Source organism: Sorex araneus, chromosome 1 (assembly GCF_027595985.1).
Source record: "Sorex araneus isolate mSorAra2 chromosome 1, mSorAra2.pri, whole genome shotgun sequence".
NCBI lineage: Eukaryota > Metazoa > Chordata > Mammalia > Eulipotyphla > Soricidae > Sorex > Sorex araneus.
Window position 1 is genome coordinate 291313042 of NC_073302.1, and position 20057 is coordinate 291333098.

General features: G+C 56.5%; 1 protein-coding gene across 1 annotated transcript in view; it reads left to right on the forward strand.

The window, feature by feature from the left end:
* UBAC2 (UBA domain containing 2) overlaps positions 1–20057 on the forward strand; it is a 95638-nt gene that overhangs the window by 6505 nt on the left and 69076 nt on the right. Inside the window, exons 2-4 of the mRNA XM_055121819.1 lie at positions 11699–11826; positions 14266–14385; positions 15158–15267. Coding sequence (XP_054977794.1) covers positions 11699–11826; positions 14266–14385; positions 15158–15267 — 358 coding nt within the window. The remainder of the gene's footprint in view (positions 1–11698; positions 11827–14265; positions 14386–15157; positions 15268–20057) is intronic.

Genomic DNA, 20057 nt, shown 5'->3' on the forward strand with positions numbered 1-20057 from the left:
CCTGCTGACCCAACCTCACTGGCTGCCCAGGAGCCGCCAGTGAAGGTGAAAGGGACAGTCACGGGGTGGCGGCCGCACAGACGGGCAGCCCAGGCTCAGGCTCAGTTCCCCCCCCCCAGGGGTCCTGGTCAGCAGGGCCCCTCTTCACGCCACCCCAGCCCCCCCCTTCCCTTCAGTCCCAGGGGAGACTTCCCTGCTAGCTGGGCTTGAGGGCCAGGAGGGCCAGTGCCGTGGGTATAGACGGGGGAGGGGGGGCTCGCCTGGCCCACAGCCAACTGGGGTCCACGCCCAGCACTTCATGTGGTCCCCTGAGCCCCACCAGGAGTGGCACCTGGCCGGGTATGGCCCCCAAACCAAAAAAGGCTGCAGGGCTAGAGTGGCTGTTAGGAACTAGGGTCTGGATCAAAGGAAAACAGATGGTTGGTTGTTGTGGGGGGTCAGTGGTCGGCTACAGAGTGGCTTATGGAGATTGTTAGCTCTGGGCGTAGGTCAGCGTTAGGGACAAAGCAAACTAAAGACTGTTTGTTGGCTGCAGGGGTGGGGGCTAAGGTTAGGGAGTCGGGTGACAGTAGCAAAGGTGTGGGCCCCCAGGGGAGACGGCGTCTGTTCTTTCAGGGTTCCGGTCTCCCCCTGAGTTCCCCACTCAGAGCCCTTGGCTGGGGGTGGGGCGCAGTGGCAGGCTGGGGCGGGGAGGAAGGCGTCCCCTCGGGTAGAGGCGGATGCCTGTGCTGGTGGCCTTAGGGGACTCGGGGACCCTTGGCAGGGGGTCGGCTGAGGGAGCATCACTGTGGTGGGCTTTGTGGTGACCCTCCCAGCCACTGTCCATGCCCAAGCCCGTTCCCTCCTCCTGATCCTGTGGGTTGATCCGGAGAGGAGCCCCTGGGTGTGTGTGTGTGTGTGTGTGTGTGTGTGTGTGTGTGTGTGTGAGAGAGAGAGAGAGAGAGAGAGAGAGAGAGAGAGAGAGAGAGAGAGAGAGCAGGTCTCTGAGGGACATCTCTCTCTCTGTCTTTGTGTCTGTGTGTCTGTCCATGCATCTGTCTGTGTGTGTGTGTCGTGCCGGGGCGGCACCCCGGGGTGCGGGACAGTGCTGCGGTCTCACTTGCAGCCTCCGGTTTGCTCCCCCCATGGCCCACATGGGCTTCCTTCCTGCTCTCAGGTCCCACCCCCAGACACCCTTCACGGGTCCCTCCTCTGTGTGTGTGTGCATGTGTGTGCGCATATGTGTGAATGTGCGCGCGCGTGTGTGCATGTGTATGTGCATGTGTGCACACGTGTGAGTGTGTGTCGTGTGTGTGTGTGAGCATGTGTGTGCTCCCGTGTGTTGGGTGGCTGTCCTCCCTCTGTTAAAGGGAGGAGGGCCAGCCACTTTCGGAGTGTGGACGGTGAGGAGACTGCCCGTGCTCGGCGTGTCTCTCATCCTTCTCCTTCACCTTTACGCTCTTGTTGCGAAGCAACAAATTTAACTCGTAAAACAAATCCATGTTTATCCAAGAAAACTCCGAAAAGCAGAAAGAGAAATGGGAAGGTAAGAAAGTGGCACGTGTCCTGTTCACATCCTCCCCCGACTGGCCAGTTTGTCCCGAGCCCGGTGAGCAGCCGGCCCCGCCCGAGCCTCCTCCCGTGGGGAGCTCGCCTGCAGTCTCTGCGTCCACGCGTGTCGGCCCGAGCTGCTGGGTTCTGAGACACGGGGCCTCGTGTCCAGGCTGAGCCACCGCCACGCTCAGCGCTGGCCCTGCCTCCTGGCACTGGCCTGGCTCCCAGGGCCGATTCCCCGGGGTGGCCGGGGGAGAGCACGGCCCCCTGGATGTGTCTCTCTGACCCCTGCCTTGGGGGCAGGGGAGGAGAGCTACTCACTGCCCAGCATCGTCAGCAGTGCTCCACGCAGCAGCTGGTGCTGTGGCAGCTGGGCCGCGCCTCGTTCTCTGCCCCGCTGATACCTGCCTGGCTGTCCTGCCACCCACAGGAGCAGATCCCACACAGACACACACACACACACATACACACACACACACACACACACACACACACACAAACACACACACAGAGTTTCCCCGCTGGAACTCCCTGCCTCGGCAGCTCACCCAGTGTCCACGCGTGGATCCCGTCCTCCCCTGGGCCCCGTCCCTGGTCAGTGGCTTCTGCCCCTCAACACCCGCTCCCAGGCCTGGTGTCCGAGAGGGCCCTAGGTGGCCCTAGGTGGCCCTAGGTGGCCAAGCGTGTCCGCGGCTGCCCCGCTGTGGCCCACCTCTTGGCGCAGCTCCTGTTTGTGTCCTGTGTAAGTTTTGTTGGTCAGTTGAGTCCAGTAAATATGGTAGGTGGGGGAACAATTCTGCACGTGGAGGAAACCCGTAGGATCATCTCTTCCTTGCCCCCAATTCCTATTTTTTTCCTGGGAAATTATCTGCATTTTCTTCTGTTTTTATTTTTTTTTTCTGGTGCAAGCCCTGGCCCAGTGCAGCCGGGGACGGGGCTGGCATGAGCCGAGCTCGCTGCGGTGGCCGCTCAGACTCCCGGCTGCCCGGGCCCTACGGCCGTACGGGGCGGGGGAGGAGCTCAGGGACTGCCCATGTGACCTTTGACCTCTGGCCACGGTGCCAGCTGGGCTTCCTCGCAGGAGCCGGGTGGTCTGCGGGGAACCTGGGGTGTGCACCGCCACTCACTGGGTCAGCGAGGCCACTCACCGGGTCAGCGAGGCCCGGTCCCGTCCTCCCGACCGCGCGTGGGTCCCCACGCTGCCACGGCTCCCACACCTTCAGCTCCGTTTTGCCGTTTCTCATGAAACGCCTGAAGCCGCTTCACCAGCTGGCGTGTCACCCCGTTCTCGTGGGAACCCCAAGAAGTCTGCCGATGCGTTGCTCGGTCAGAGATCGGAAAACCCACGGGGCAGGATCTGGCAGGCTCCCCGGGGGGCGCGAACCACACTGGGGGTTGTGACGCGTTTCCTCTAGCCGTGGGGGGGCTTCCTCTCCCGGGCCTGCCCTCCGGGGCTTCTGCCACCCCTGCGTCTGCCGTGGGAGGCCTGTGCCCAGTGCCTGCGGTGGCAGGGGCGACTTTCTCGGGGGGCTGTGGGTGCCCGGGCACAGTCCCACCCTTCTGCATGACCTTCCGCACCCGCTGACGAGCCCGTGTCGCTTCCTCTGCCTGCCCTGCCCCCCGCCCCCTCCCCGGCAGCCATGCACCTGCTCGGGGGCTCACACAGAACCTTCCGGGTTCTGTGTGGGTCTGCTGGGGAACGGGCCTGTCCGCTCGTGGTCTGGGCTGCCCAGCTGCTCCCGGCCCGGTGGCAGATGTCTTTCCTCTGGCGGCTGAGCAGTGCTCTGCCGTCAGGAGCCCCCGCTCGCGGTGCGCCCAGCGGTCGGTGGGCACCTGGGTGGGTGCCACATCTCCCCCCGTGTCCGGAGGTGCTGCCAGGCTTGTCGGGAGCAGGGTCGCCGTCTGTGTTCCCTTCTCCCTCTTGGGTCTGTGCTCCAAGGGGGTTTGTTGGCACGTCCAGTAATTCTCACGCTTTGAGGGTGCATGTCCGGTGCTAAAGTAGTAAGCAGAGAAAAGTATCTTTTTTTTTTAAAAAAAAAAGGTCAGGCAGGGGGCCGGAGTGATAGCACAGCAGGTAGGGCGTTTGCCTTGCACGTGGCCGACCCGGGTTCAATCCCCGGCATCCCATATGGTCCCCCAAGCACTGCCAGGAGCAATTCTTGAGTGCAGAGCCAGGAGTAACCCCTGAGCATCGCTGGGTGTGACCCAAAAAGCAAAAAAAAAAAAAAAAAGGCAGAACTGGGCTCAGCTCTCTGTCCCCCGCTGACTTGCAGTGGCCTTTTCCGGCTGTGGGTCATCTGTGGGCCCCTGCACGGCCGGCACTCGCTGAGACAGTGTCTCACAGAATGGGCTTCCCGGTGAAGCCGGTGGGCGCCCATGGGTGGCTTATGGGAGATAGAGGGCAGAGAGACGGTCACTCTCCCTAGCTCCCCCTCTGTCACCCTGGGAGCGGCTGGGAAGGCTGGGGCTGAGAGAGTCGGGGAGGTCAGTCATTCCCCAGGTTTCCAGGTTCTTTGTCTTTCTCCCACAAAGGAATTCCAGGGGGCTGGAACGATAGTACAGCAGGGAGGGCGTTTGCCTTGCACACGGCCAACCTGGGTTTGATTCCTGGCATCCCATAGGGTCCCCCAGCACTGCCAGGGGTAATTCCTGAGTGCAGAGCCAGGAGTAACCCCTGTGCATCGCCGGTGTGACCCAAAAAGCAGAAGGGAATCCCAGGAGTAGACATGCAGTGAGGTAGACACAGATTTCACTTGGAGGGCTCGCTGGGGGGGAGTGAAGGTCGGAGAGAGCCCCCGCCCACTCCCCTCCCCAGCATTACGTATGGAAGCGTGAAAGTCCACATCTCAGCAGGGGGATGCGGGCGACACATGTGCTTGGCCACTTGGGCACAAGCAGCACATGGGCTCGGGCGGCATTTGCGCGCCCTTCCTTTGGCCAAGGTGGCTTTTATGGGGTTTTTCCCGATCTGCCCCTGCACGGGGCTTTGGGCTGGGTGAGAGTCATTACTAGCCTGCTTGCCCAGGCGGCAGAGTTGGGAGTGGCCCACGGCCTCTTTGAAACTCCTCTCTGGGCCTTTCGTTCCTGCTGGAGCTTCTCCCGGGGGTGGCGGGGGGGCGTCCAGCCTTTCCTGGGTCTGTTGATCGCTCCAGGTGAGGGCCTATTGAGCCTTGGTCCCTGCGTTGGCAGCCTTGGCCCCTTTCCTGTCCAGCTGCCTGCATCACCAGGGCCTGTGATGGTTGCTCCGGGGTAGCGGCCAGTCGCCGGACCCTGGCCATTGCACTGCAAGTGGCCAGACTCCTGCCCAGTTTGGGAGTGTCGCCCCTGGGCCCCGTCCCTCCACCCTGTCTGCCCTGGGGTTGGTGATTTCACTCTTAGATTCACTCACTGACCTTCTCACACTCTGCGGCACCCGTCCCCCTCGGTGGAGGGGTCTCTGCAGAGAGCCTTTTGCACGCCTCCGTTTTGCTCAATGCTCGGCTCCCTCTGCACCGACCACTTCCTGGCTGTGCTCGCCGAGACCACAGGAGGCCCGTGGTCTCCCCGTCCCCGCGGGTGAGCGCTTAATGCGACCTCCGGCTGAATTAGCAGCCAGCTGAAACCAGGACAGTTTTGCTGATTCTTAAAATAGGATTGTTATAAGATTGTCCCTTGAGTGGATCTTCCAGAGAGTACAACTCTTTTTTTTTTTTCCAACTTTTTATTGAATCATTGCATGGCAGAGCCTGGCAAACTCCCCGTGGCATATTCAATATGCCAGAAACAGTAACAACAAGTCTCACAATGGAGATGTTACTGGTGCCCGCTCGAGCCAGTTGATGAACAGGACAGTGCTACAGTGCTATTGAATCATTGTGAGATAGACCCTTACAAAGCTGTTCATGATGGGTTTCAGTCATACAGTGCTCAACACCCATCCCTGCACCAGTGCACATTTCCCAGCACCAGAGTCCTCAGCTTCCCTCCCATCACCCCCTCCCCAGCCCGCCTCTATAACAGGTGCTTTTCCTCTCTCTCTCTCTCTCTCTCTCTCTCTCTGATCTACATTTAACACTCAGATCTTGTCCAGCACGATCATTCCCAGCTATTATTGTTGTCATACTGGTTTCTTCTCTATCTTACCTACCCTCAGACCCACACGCACTTGTGGTTAGATCCAACCACTGGCCAGTCCTCCTAGCCCCTGTTTTCCCTGGCCAAGGATATTAGTCTTCTACTATATATTTTTTATATACCTCAGATGAATGCAGTCATTCTATATCTGTTCCTCTCCTTTTGACTCATTTCACATGATACTCCCCATGTCCATCCATTTATAGGCAAATTTCATGACTCTGTTCTTCGTAACAGCTGTATAGTATTCCACTGTGTAGATGTGCCATAGTTTCTTTATCCATTCGTCTGTTCTCGGGCACTCAGGTTGTTTCCAGATTCTGGCTATGGCGAGTAGTGCTGCAATGAACATAGGAGTGCAGATGGTGTTTCTGTTGTGTGTTTTTGGGCCACCAGAGTATATTCCCAGAGTGGTGTTGCTGGGTCAAATGGGAGCTCAAATTCTAGTTTGTTTGTTTTTGGGTCACACCCAGCAATGCACAGGGGTTACTCCTGGCTCATGCACTCAGGAATTACTCCTGGCGGTGCTTGGGGGACCCTATGGAATGCCGGGAATTGAACCCGGGTCAGCCACATGCAAGGCATCTGCCCTACCTGCTGTGCTATCGCTCCAGCCCTGCAATTTCTAGTTTTTGAGAAACATCTGTATTGTTTTCCAAAACAGAAAGTACAACTCTTAACAGTCTTGACAGGTGCTAGAGAAATCGCCCGTGCCCTCACGTCCTCTCAGAGCAGAGTGTGCAGACTGTTCACATGGACTAACACTGTTAGAAATATTCTACACTTGCTTTCCAGGCAGGAGCCTTTGCAGGACAGGAGAACGTCTGACTTCACAGTCGTCTTAAACTCCAGGGCCCAAGGGATAGTTCCAGGGGCCCTGGCTTTGATCTGGAGCTGCTAGGAGTAGCTCCAGGTGTGCCCCCCCCAAGAGCCCCCATGCCCCGCCGATCACTCCCTTTGTTGGTAGAGAGGCATGGTGTAAAATGATGCTCCGAAGGGTGTCTTGGTTGCAAAAGCTTTTCTTCTCCCCAGTGGTCAGTCTCTGGCCAATCTCCTGGGTGTAGATTTTACTGGATCTGAGGAATTTGTGTGTGTGTGTGTGTGTGTGTGCGTGTGTTATGTGTACGTTTATATGTGTGTATATATATATGTATGTGTGTATATATAAGGTATGTGTATATGTGTGCATATGTGTATGTATATATGTGTGTACATGTGTGCATACATGCATCTGTATGTGTATGTTGCATGTATATGTGTATGTGCATATGTGAATATGTGCATATGTATATGTGTGTAATGTGTGAATATATGTGTATATGTGTGTATATATATGCATGTGTATGTGTATAATGTGTGTGTGTATATATATGTGCGTGTGTATGTGTATAATGCGTGTGTGTGTGCATGTGAGGTTTGGGGTTTGTCTTCCAGGCAGCGATCAGGAGCCCCAGGGCCGTGGGTAATTTTCACCTCCCAGCAGGAGCAGCTGCCTTCGGGGGCCTGAGGGGCCTGTGCTGGGGAACCCCGAGCTGCCCTGGCAATGTTTAGGGGACGCCGTGGTGCTGGGAATTGAACCCAGGACTGGCCCCACATGAGGCATGTGCCTCCTCCCCAGTGCCCATTCTCTCTCCCTGTCCCCCTCTTTAGTCCCCTAGTGTCCACCACTCCTCTGTCCTGGGAGCCACCGCCCCCACCTGGCTGTCTGCCGCTTCCTCCGTGCGGGTGGGCCTGCTCCTGGCCTGGCTGTCTCCGGCCGAGCGCAGGGCGGCCTCGGTAGCTGTAGTCGGAGGGTCAGGGTGACCCGCATTCCATCCGTGGGGTCGGTGTCTGTGGCCTCGTCTCCCCCATCTCATGAGGGTTTTGTGTCCCCCTCTCCCTCCTGGGCAGGGGCTGCCGGCTGTCCTGCCCTCCTGCTCCTCCTGGCCCCTCGTGCCGGGGGTGGGCCTGGGCCACCTAGGACGGGCCCTTCGCCGACACGGCAGCAGGGTGAGAGCCCCATGTCTGCCTGTTCCTGCCTGCCCTTCCCTCCCACCCGGCAAGGACCCGCTCCCCCTCCCCCAGGGTTCACGTCCGGGGGCCGGGATAGACGCTGCCGTGCTAGGGAAACTGAGGCGGTGAGGATGAGCGGGAGGCCGGCCCCGAGTAGGTGCTGGCGAAGCCCGAGAAGCTGAGTGCTCCGGGCGGGCTCGTGTCAATGGGGAGCCGACACCGCGCTCGGAGGGGACCTCAGTTGGCCGCACGAGGCAGGAAGTGCCGGGTTGGCCCAGGGGCCGGCCCAGAAGCTGGCGCCGTGGAGCAGGCAGGGGCCCGGCCAGCTGCCCGTTGCTTCCTTTCTGCGTCTCTATGTCTGTGGTCGTCTCTTCCGAGCTCATCTCGAGCCGTGGTGGGCTCCGTCCTGGGACGGGTTCGAGTCAGGCTCGCCTGGCCACGATTGTCCTCGTTCTGTGAGACAGCGAGTAGCCAGTGGCTTCGTGTCCCCGTCCAGGCCTCCCGCCTTCCTGACTCAGTCTTGGCTCTCGTGCTGCCTCCTGGTCCGCAGCCCGCTCTCCTGACGGATTCCACGCCTCTTATGTCCAGTCTGCCGTGCTGTGAGGAGACCCTCCCGTCTGCGTCCGTCAGTGGTGCTGCCTGGGGTTGGCCTGTCCTTGCTGGCTGTTGTCGCTTTGGGCGTCTGTGTGCTGTGTGCTGTGTGCCGGACACCCTCTGTGAGGTGTGTCTCCTTCCCTGGTTGCCAGGAAAGTGTGCGTGAAACGGGAATTCATTTTTTCCCCTTAAATGTCTTTCCCTTGGGGCTGAAGTGATAGCACAGCAGGTAGGGCATTTGCCTTGCACGCGGCCAACCCGGGTTCGATTCCCAGCATCCCATATGGTCCCCTGAGCACCACCTGGAGTGATTCCTGAGTGCAGAGCCAGGAGTAACCCCTGGGTGTGACCCCAAAAAATAAATTTAAGGAAAACTTAAATGTTGGGCGGCAGTTTCCCAACGAACCCACCAGGCCTGAAGTTTTCCTGGTTGGAAGCCTTTTAAAAATATTTTTCCTGTACTTTGGGAGCTGTGATGGGCCATGCTGTCACCCAGAGGGGCTCCTGCGTGACACCCTCCCCCAGAGTGGCTGCTCTTGTCGGAAGACTCACACTACAACGAGTAGAAATACAGTCTCCTCATTCCTGCCAAGTGCACTTCACAGCCTTCATCATCCCCTCCGGGCCATGGGGCCTGGAGTGACGTCACCCCGATATTCCTGCCCGTCGTGACCTCATTTCCTGGTTAGCCTTTCGAGAGGTGGATCCGTCCTATTGATCCTTTCAAAGAATCAGCTCTCTCTTCTATTGATTTTACCTTTATTTTTGTTTTTCCTTCTTACCTCCTCTTCTTCTTTTTCCTTTTTTCCTGGTTTTTAAACTATTGAGACATTTTTCTCTTCCTGTATAATCACCTAACACTGTAAATTTCCCTCTAAACACTGCTGTATTTGTGGTTTACACGTGGTGCCCAATGGTGTGTATTTTTTCCTTTCTATTTAGAGTAGGTTCCTCTTTCCCTAATGACTTCCTCTCTGACCCAGACGTTACTCAGAAATAGTTGAATTTTCAAGCCTTGGGAGGGTATGCTGTCTTTCTTTTGTCTGATTCGGTTTTCACGTAGTAAAAGAACATGCTTTGTGTGACTTTAATTCACCTGTTAACATACGCGTCCGTTGGGTGCAGAATCAGATGGCCCGAGGTGTGTTCTGTGGTCTGGACGGTGTGTCTGGGTGGATGTTCCACTGTGTGCTGGGGGGCGCGTCCTTGCTGCCGGCTCGGGTGTCGGTCAGCACCGTTGAAGCCCAGTCGAGGTGCGTGTCTCAAGTCTCTTGAGTGGTGAGGACAGCCGGGACTGGGTGCGGGGGACGTGCCCCACTGTCCTTCCCAGCACAGCGCGGCCCTTGGAGAACTGCCTGAGCCCCCCGGCTTGTCCACTCTTGGCGGGAGGTGGAGGTATGCTTCGGGTCTCTGCCCAGCCGCCCGCCACCCCACGGCCCATCACCTCCTGTCTGCCTTAGCCCTGGGCAGCCAGTCGCTGCCCTGGGGACCTGCAGGCCTGATGGGCGTGTTCCTGGCTCAGCGAGCACTTGGCTTGGCTTGGGTTTGCTCTTTGGCCCACACCTGGCGATGCTCAGGGCTCACTCCCAGCTCTGCATCAGGGCTCTCTCCTGGTGGTGCTCGGGGATCGAACCCTGGGGAGCCACACGCTGTGCTCTCGCTCCGGCCCCGTCCTGCCTCCCTCCTTCCTTGGGGCCAGGCTGGCTGCATCCGGCCGTCGGGCCTGGACGAACCCCTGCTGAGCGGCGTGGGAGGGAGCCCCCGCCCTGTGGTTGCAGGGGCGGCCACCCACCAGCACCCCCACACCCAGGCGCCAATGCACGGCGTCCCCTGAGCCCTGGAGGTGGGGGGAGTGAAGTGTGTACCCCCCCCCCAGTCTCAGCTCGTGCTCGCTCAAAGGGGCTCGCTGAGGTCAGAGGACACGGCAGGTGACCGGTGAGCCGGTGGGCGTGTGGACCAGAGGGGGCTGGGAGAGCGGGGGCAGTAAGTGGGGGTGCGGCGTGGGCTGCTGAGCAGAGTTGGGGGGCATGGGGGGTCCAAGAGCCACTCGTGTCCACTGGGACCTCACGGCTCAGCTGCACACCTCAAGGGGCCTGGGGCTGGTGAGAAAGAGCCCCCCCCACATCGAGTGAGGACGGGGGGGGGACCCAGGAGGAAGAGGGACCCCCACAGAGCAGCCAGCCTTGCCCCTGCCCGTGGTCCCCCTCTTCCCGGTGGGGCCCCAGGCTGTACTTGACCGCGTGTGCTCCTGACACGGGGGTGGGGGTCCCTTGTGCCCGTTGAACACGTGAGGGAAACCGAGGCCTCGGCTGCCGGGACAGGGCTTAGAGTCCAGCTGAGTGCTGGGCCCCCGCCCCCGGTCAGGCACCTCCCGGTGTCTCTGCCGTGCGGGGCATCGTGGTCACTCTCTTCCCAGAAGACCTTGGCCTGAGGCAGCCAGAGGCCACTGCACCCACCAGGAAGTCCTCTCAGACTGTCACACTGGCCAGGCCCGGGCCCGCCTTTAGCCCCCCCTAGACTGGAAGGAAGGCCTAATGCAAAGCCCCCTTGTCTGAGGAGCACCCGGGAGCCGGGGGGCCCAGTGGGGCAGGCGGGACCTGAGCAGGAAACTGCCGGCTGTGGGCGAGTACGACTGTGTGTGTGTGTGTCTGTGTGTGTGTCTGTGTCTGTGTGTGTGTCTGTGTGTGTGTGTCTGTGTGTGTCTGTGTGTGTGTGTCTGTGTGTGTGTGTCTGTGTGTGTGTCTGTGTGTGTGTGTGTGTGTGTGTCTGTGTGTGTGTCTGTGTGTCTGTGTCTGTGTGTGTCCGCCTTATAGGTGCTGGCCTTATACAGGGTCAGCCCCACCCCATCCCGAAGGTGGCCCCCGAGTTCCGCCAACAGTGATCCCTAAATGCAGAGCCAGGAGTGAGCCCTGATGTCATCGCGTGGGCCCCCAGCGCCCGCTCCTCATGCAAAGGGAAGGCTCAGTGCCAGGGGCAGGAGAGAGAACTCAGTCGCCGAGCTCAGGCCGGGCATGCTGGACGCCCTGGTGCCGTGCCCTGAACCACCAGGCCCCCCTGAGCACTGAGCAAGGAGTAGCCTGTGAGTACTTCTGAGACTAGCCCCTCTGCTGCCTTCGCCCTTGAAAAACAGAACTCAGTGCTGAAGTTTGCAAACTGAGTCTTGGTTCTGTTGCCAAAAAAAAAAAAAAAGTGAATTCTCTTCACAGATATGGTTGTTTTTGGAGGAGGGTGTTGCTTTAGGTTTGGGCTCACCCGGCGATGCTCAGGGGCTCCTCCTGGCTCTGCACTCAGCAGTCACTCCTGGCAGAGCTCGGGGGACCCTGCGGGATCCCGGGGATCGAGCCCCAGGGGGCCAGGTGCAAGGCCAGCGCCCGCCCCACTGTGCTCTGGCCCAGCACCTCCGGGGCATTTCTGAGGTCATGGTCACTCCTGAAGTAGTGCTTTCTCTCTCTCTCTCTCCCCCCAGACAAGGCCCCGCTGTCCAAGAGCCTCCTGCTGGTGCCCAGCGCCCTGTCCCTCCTGCTGGCCCTGATCGTGCCTCACTGCCAGAGGTTCTTCGTGTATGACCTCCAGGCCGTCAAGGATGACCTCCAGGTAAGGCTCTGCCGCGGTCAGCCCCGGTGCCTCTGCTCGCTGCCTGCCCCGCATGGTCACTCGTGCCCGCGGGCGTGGTCACTGGCGGTCCTCGGCACAGCCTGGGGGTGACCCCTGGCAGTGCTGCGGGGCCATCCGTGGAGGCAGGGGGGGCGGCCAGCAGGGGCCTGCCTCTCCCTACCCCCGGACGGAGCCCCTGGGGACACTCAGAGCCATCCCGGTGCCCGGGGGCAGGCGGGCAGACCCTAAAGGCCCCGTCACGACACGGCAAGGAAGGAGGCCCCGTGCGAGCTCCAGCCGGCCCGGCTCGAGCTGTTCCCGCGGTGCCGTCAGGACGCCGGGACAGGAGCCGATGCTGAGTGGTGCCACTGACATCATTCGGAGCTACCGAAAATAGGCGGATCCCACGGGCTGAGCGGAGACAGATGGGCCGGGGGTGGAGGGGGCGGGGTGGGGGGGGGACGGCTCTCTGCGGAGAGCTCTCGGCCCGCGGGGAGCGCGGACCTTTCGTTTCGGAGGCTCTGGCCGGGCACAGAGAGCGGCACCTCCCAGAGAGTCGCCCCAGCAGGGTGGAGGGCGGGCTCAGCTGCCCGGGTGCCACCCCCGGCATCCCACAGGGTCCTCCCAGCACCGGCAGGACTAATTCCTGAGCACAGAGCCAGGAGTAACCCTGAGCAGGGTGTGGCCTCAAAACAAAAAAGTTTCAGAAACAAACTTTGGTTTCTGTGTGCTTCACTGAAATATAAACAAGGAGTGGAGAGATGGGCTTAGTGTTTGTACTCTCTCTCTCTCTCTCTCTCTCCCCTCTCCCTCTCTCTCTCCTCCCCCCCCCCACCGGCTCCCTGCCTTACTCACTCCTCTCTCTCCCTCTCTCTCTCTCCCTCCCTCTCTCTCTCCCTCTCTCTCTCTCCCCCCCCCTCTCTCTCCCTCTCTCTCTCCCCCCCTCTCTCTCTCCCTCTCTCTCTCTCCCTCCCTCTCTCTCTCTCTCTCTCTGTCCCTCTCTCTCCCTCTCTCTCTCCTCTCCCCCCCACCGGCTCCCTGCCTTACTCACTCCTCTCTCTCCTTCTCTCTCTCTCTCTCCCTCTCTCTCTCTCCCTCCCTCTCTCTCTCTCTCTCCTCCCCCCCACCGGCTTCCTGCCTTACTCCTCTCTCTCCCTCTCTCTCTCTCCCTCCCTCCCTCTCTTTCTCTCCCTCTCTCTCTCTCTCTCCTCCCCCCCACCGGCTCCCTGCCTTACTCACTCCTCTCTCTCCTTCTCTCTCTCCCTCTCTCCCTCCTTCTCTCCCTCTCTCCCTCCTTCTCTCTCTCTCCCTCTCTCCCTCTCCCCCCTCTCTCCCTCTCCCTCTCTCCCTCCCTCTCTCTCTCCCCCTCTCTCCCTCCCTCCTTCTCTCTCTCTTTCCCTCCCTCTCTCTCTCACCATCAGCATGTGCTGCGGATGGTCTTCTGATTAACAGTGTGGAAGAGGGGCCAGAGAGACAGGGGTGAAGGCACCTGGCCCGAGTCCCACTGACCCTGGCTTAATCCCGGCAGCACCAGGAGTGACGGGGGACCCCTGAGCACCACTGAGTGCGGCTGAAAGCCCTCCCTGCCCCATAAAATAAAAAACAAAAAAACCCTCCAAATCTAAAAAAGACATAATATTAGACCTTTGAGTGGTGCCTTCTTTTTCTGCCCCTTCTATTTTTTCACCCGATTAGAAGCTGATTTAAATAAACCAGCAGTTGAGTTATTTTAAATCTCATTTCAGCAGTCGTTGACATACTCTGCTTCCTATGTAGTTACATAGCTGCTACTCCAGTAGGCTGAAAATTAAACTTTAGCTCAGGAATGTGTAATTTTGGATTTATACCTAAATTTCGGTGATTTTGTTTTATTCAGTTGCATTAGAGTGCCTGTTAGCCTTTTATTTTCAATCATGTTAGAAGTTTGAAATTTGGAATCAGAGAGATAGTAGCTTGCATGCGGCCAACCGAGGTTTGGTCCCTGGCACCCCGTAATGGTCCCCTGGGCATCTCGGCAGTGAGTCCGGACACAGCCAGGAGTGAGCCCTGAGTATCACCGGACGTGGCTTCAGGTGATGTGAGCCCTTTTTTTTTTAGTGAGCCTGATCCTAAATTATTTGACAGGGAAGTTTCTATTGTTTTAATGATATTATTGTTTTAATAATAATGGTTTACTGTCTTAATAATATAATAAATATTTTACAAGAAGCAATAATATGATTCAAAATATTTTTGAGCCATTATATGGATGTGATTTTTAATATGAAAGCATTGATCTTATTTCTGAGGAAAAACATCTGTAGCTTTCCTTTTGTGTATGCAGAATTAGTTTGTTTAGAGTATAAAAAATCAGTATAAACTAAATGGTAAGTTTGTTAGGAAGAGAGACGTGAACAAATAGTACTCTGATTTCTTATTCTCTTTGCAACCCCTGCCCAGATTTGGAGGCTGATCTGTGGAAGAATCATTTGCCTTGACCTAAAGGATGCTTTCTGCAGCAGCCTGCTGATTTATAATTTCAGAATATTTGAGAGGAGATATGGGAGCAGGAAATTTGCAGTAAGTTTTTGTGTATTTTCCCCTTTGCTACTTGGGGCATAGACAAATATTTTTCTTAATTTGCAGGGGTTTTTTATTGCTGCTTTTGTTAAACTCTTATTTTATTATTTTGTTAAATTATTAGCAGTTATCTTTGAATTACATGATCCTGTATCTGATTTGAAGAATGGACTTTATTAGTTAAAGAGAAAAAAGTTAAATCCACTACCATAATAAATAGTAATAATTATCTATAATATCAAGTATGTGGTTAGTAAAAAAATCTTGATTAGAGTTTTTAAAAAATCCTAATCAAGGATCTGAAAAAGGGATTTTTTAAATTGGACTTTACTGAAGTTCTGATCACTTCTTTTACCTCTATCGCTTGTTAAATGGTGTACTTGTTAAAAATACATCATTCTGGGGGCCGGAGCGATAGTACCGCGGGGAGGGCGTTTGCCTTGCATGCGGCCGACCTGGGTTCAATCCCCAGCATCCCATAGGGTCCCCCGAGCACCGCCAGGAGTGAATCCTGAGTGCAGAGCCAGGAGGAGGCGCTGAGCACTTCAAGCCTGGCGAAATAAAGAGATACGTTCCCCCAAACAGGCCATTTCTCCAGCGAGCTTACGAGTCACGGGAGTTCATGTCTGTGAACAGTGTGGTTCCACAGCCTCATTTTGAAAAGTCTGTCTCGAACCCAGGCTCTGGCGGTGTGCGGAGACGGGTGCTGACCCGCTGCCGTCCGTGTGCTGGTTCCCCCGGGCCCCTCACTGTCGCCCTGTTTCTCTCTCAGTCCTTCCTGCTGGGCTCCTGGGTGCTGTCGGCCGCCGTGGACTTCCTGCTCGTCGAGGCCGTGCGCGTCTCCTTCGGCATCACCGCGGCCCGGAGTCTGCCCTCTGGCTTGTGAGTAGCCCCGAGACGCGCCGAGCTCCCCGCTGGAGCCTGAGCGGTCGGAGAATAATCAGTTTAAATGTTTGAGATCTAATGAAATCACAGGGGGTCAGCAAGTTAGAAAAGAATCCAGTGTCCGCTGTTGACGTTTTTATCATGTTCTCGGAACAGTCTTTTTTACCCTCGTTCCTTTTTTTTTTTCCTTCCTTTGGGTCTCAGCTTAGAAATTTCCATATTTTAGAGAATTTTTTCCATGAATTTCATGTTCTGTTTCTGAGGATAGAGTTGGTTGGTGTGTTGTGTCGTCGCTATGTCTTTGTAGCTTTGTGAGGTGTGTTTAGGACTGTGAATTTGCGTGAAGTGTAAAGTAGATTTGCTTAGGACATACAGTCAATTTGAAGGTATGCTTTTGGTTTGGTTTCCTTCTGTGTGGGGGTTTGGCTCGGGGGCCTCACCTGACAGTGCTCAGGGACTCCTCCTGGCTCAGCGCTCAGAGTAGCTCAGAGGTCACTTTTTTTAAAAATTTAATTATATATTTATTTATTTATTTTGTATTTCTATTTATTTATTTATTTTTTTATTTTATCACCATGTGGAAAGTTACAGAGTTCTCAGGTTTATGTCTCAGTTATACTGTATTCAAACACCCATCCCTTCACCAGTGCCCATATTCCACCACCAAACTCCCCAGTATACCCCCCGCCCCCGCCCCCCACCCCAACTGTATAACTGATGAATTTCACTTCATTTTCTCTTCACCTTGATTACGTTCCATATTTCAACACAAAACTCACTATTGTTGTGGGAGTTATACCCCCAAACAAGATAAACCTACTAAGGAAGCATTTGATAATTAGTTTTCCATTAAAAGATTGTATGTTTTCAGGTTTTAGAAAAGGTCGGATCTGTCCCAGTCCCGAATCCCGGAGCCATGTTAGTTGCTGCTCAGTGTCGCCAGAGCTCCATCTGGAGAAGGTGTGCTGGTTGCACCTCCTCCTTCCGGCTCCCCGGTGTTGTTGGCCCCAATTCGGGTCCGGAGCATTTTCCGGGCCGCGTTGCTCACCAGAATGCCTGCCGCTTCTCTGTTGATTGTGGCAAGATGGCGCCAATGGTGGATTGAGGGCGTGACTTCCGGTGGCCGGGACCACTTGGAGTTTTGGGCTGGCGCCGCCCCACTCCAGTGCCCCCCCCCGCGGCTCGGATGTGTCCCAGTCCCGAATCCCGGAGCCGTGTTAGTTGCTGCTCAGTGTCGCCAGGGCTCCATCTGGAGAAGGTGCAGAGGTCACTTTTGGTGATGCTCAGGGGACCACGCAGTTGGGGTTTGAACCCGGGCTTGCCCCACGCAAAGCGTGTGCCCCAGTCCATTTAACCATCTCTCCGGCCCTCAGATTAAGCTCTTGAAGAATGATTTTGTTTTTTTTCCCCTTTTCTCTTTGCTGTGCTGGAGATTGCCCCCAGGACCCCCGTCTCTGAGTCACGTGCTGTGTGCCCTGAGCCACACCCCCAGCTTCAAGGGTTTTTATAGAGTCAGGTATCATTTATGTCCAACAAGTCAGGTGTATAAATTCATCACTTTGTAGCCAACTTTCCAAGGCGACCTAGCCCAGCACTTTTATAGTCTGTACACCTTTGGGAAACAAAACAAAAAAGTAGCCATGTCGTGCCTGAACCCAGTAGCACCAAGGAGAAGAGCAGTGAATGCATATAAACGACCTAAAGCATTTCCGAGTTGACGGTCTGAGTCTGCAGTTGATGATATACTGTGAAATATCAGTGTTTCTTAGACCCTGTGTGCAGTAACTTCAGGCTTACTTAGATCGGTTTCTGAGGATGGCTGGGTCATTGATTATGCTGCGATTCCCACTGACTCTGGAGCCCCGTCTTTAGAATACAGCGATCTAATAATTTTCTCAGTTACACTGCGCCCTGGGCCCGGGGCTCCTAGGAGAAGAGTGGGCCACACTCCCCCCCCGCCCCCAGGGCTGCGTCAGCTGCCTCTGAGAACAGAAGGTTCTTGGTGCCAAGGAGAGACGACTGAAGCTCCGTCTGGTTCCACTCAGTTTCCCTTGTGTCCCCTGGCTGTGCTTGACATTTGACGGAGGCTTGAGGGCACTGCCCTGCCCTGGTGGAGAATAGCAGCTCATCAGCAATGGCCGTTTGGGTTCAGAGCAGCACCAGCGCTGCCCGGAGGGCTCTGCGTTTTGCCCTGGGGACGTCTCAGGCAGTTGTCCCTGTCCCCGGGTGGCGGGAACCTTCGAGCGTGTCGTGGGATCTCAGTTGAGTCACTCTGAGACACGGATAGCATCATAACTTTTGATTCTTGTTTATGATGGTTCCGGTCTGACGGCTTCTCCCCCTCACCGAGTTAATGCGACAGAATTTTATGACAGTTCTATGTTTGTACAAATGATAGTTCTTTGTGGAATTCCAGTAACTGGTATGCGAGAGATCGGTTAATTTAACTTGGAGGTCATAGGCCCATTTTTATTCTTAAAGCCGGAAAGCGTTTGCCTGTTTAAGTGGTTGCAAGAGCTACAGATTTAAATAAACTCACAAGCTCTAACGTCCCCATTGGAAAAGCTGGCAGTGATGATTCAGCCGTCGCCGAGAGAGAACGGGCTTCTCCTCGCTTTCAGATGGTGAGGCGTGGCAGGAGGAGTCTTGGAATGCAGGAACTTTGAGCATTCATGCCAGGGAACATGAATGCTTCCATTTCGTAACTATATATATGTATATGTAACACATAAAAATCCATTTTGGTTTGTTTCACAGCCTCAGAAATTCAGGAAATGACTCCGCTTTCCTTTCCTTTCTTTTCTTTTCTTTTTTGTTGCTTTTGGTTTTGTTTTTGAGCCACCCCAGGCAGTGCTTGGGAGTTACTCCTGCGTGCTCGGGGGCTGTAGGGAGGCTGAGGATCGGACTCGGGGTCTGCTGCGTGTAAGGCCAGCGCCCTCCCCGTGGTGCCGTCGCTCTGGCCCCTGACTCTGTCCTCCTTAACGTTCTCTACTGGCAACGCTTCCCCCCCACACGGCATTATCCTTCTTTCCCATCACGGCCCAAATCTCTCTCCCCTCCACAATTTTCTCTTTGGGCAGGGGTGGGTGGGAGAGGGGTGTTGGTCACAGCTGGTGATGCTCAGGGGTCACTTCTGGCTCTGCTCTCAGGGATCAGTCCTGGTGGTGCTTAGGGGACCACTGGGGTGCCGGGCGTGGAACCTGGGTCGGCGGCCGCAGCCGGGCAAGCGCCCACCCCGTGCTCTGTCACTCGTCCCCCCTCCCGCCTAGTTTCTGCAGGAACTCTCCGGCAGTTTCCTGGCAGGGTCAAGGCCTTCCGTCCCCGCAGCTGGTGGCCAGTCTTCCCTCCCCGTGGCCCCCGGCTCCTTCCGCGGCCCCCCACCACTCTGGCCGGATCTGAGGCTTCCCTTCCGCCGCCTCCTCCTCCCCCTCCCCTGCGTGCCCGGGTCCCTCTGTGGACATGGGGGAACAGGGTGGTGCCAGTCTGCCCCCCTTCCCAACCATACTTGCCCCCCCTTCCCAAAACCTCCTGGTGGGCTCCAGACCCCCCCAGCCAGCAGCTCTCCCAGCCACGGTCCCAGACGGGCCTTTCCCCACCCGCCAGCTTCTCTTTCCGCTCCGGGTTGACCTTGGGCAGGACTCCAGCTTACGTGTCGCCAGCACAGGACCCCGCGCCCCTCTGGCACCCTTACAGTGTCGCGTCACCGTCCCCAGGTGCTGTGTCCCCTGGTGCGCCTGCCGGGGCCGACCTTGTTCCACCGGCTGTGGGGGCACACTCACACCGGGACCCGCTGCAGGCAGGGGGGGGGACGGTTTCCGAACTGTCCCCTGCTTCGTCCCCCTTTCTCCTGCCTTGGCTTAGCTGCTCGGGTCACCGTTGCCTTCAGGTTTACAAAGCGAAGTACCCGCTGGGCCACGGGGACCTAGTGACCCCAGCCTGAGGCACGGCTGCCCGGGGGTGCAGATGGTTTTCAGAGGGTCACTGTTTACGTGCCTGTTTGTTTTTTTCAAATTGTCTGAAAAGTCTCTGACCTTACTCCGGATGGGTCAGCCGTTTCCTGCTGTGCTCGTGAGCACTGTAGGAACATACAGGGCCCGCAGAGCACAGCTCTCACGCTGCCTTTCGGACTCGCCCCCACCGACGCGAGTTCTTTTCTGAAGAAGAACTCGGAAAATCCGCATCACACGCTAAAAATAATATTTAACTGGGTGTTGGATGTTCTGGACTGGAGCGACAGCATAGTGGGTAGGGTGTTTGCCTTGCACATGGCTGACCCGGGTTCGATTCTTTCATTTCTCTCAGAGAGCCCAGCAAGCTACCGAGAGTATCCTGCCCACATGGCAGAGCCTGGCAAGCTCCCCGTGGCGTATTCGATATGCCAAAAACAGTAACAAGTCTCAGAATGGAGACATTACTGGTGCCCGCTCGAGCAAATCAGTGAACAATGGAATGACAGTGCGACAGTGCAGTTGGATGTTCTGTTGTGGGAACTCGGACACATTTGTTCACTTGGTTGACTCCGTGTTTTCAGATTTAACTCCTCTCCCCCAGAAAAGCAAGTGAAAAGACAAGTCGGTGCTTAATAGATTTCCTAGCAGCAGCCGCACCTGCCAAGTTGACGGCCGGCCCCGACTCTCCACACGCACCAGAGACGGCGTATCAGATGTAGGGGGTGTTTTTCCTGCTTCGGAAATGATTGTGCCGCTAGAGCATCTCGCTCACTTTTCAAGCTGAGACCCTCAAGAATTTTTTCTTGTTCAGAGAAGATGTCTTTGTAGCTCCCTGAT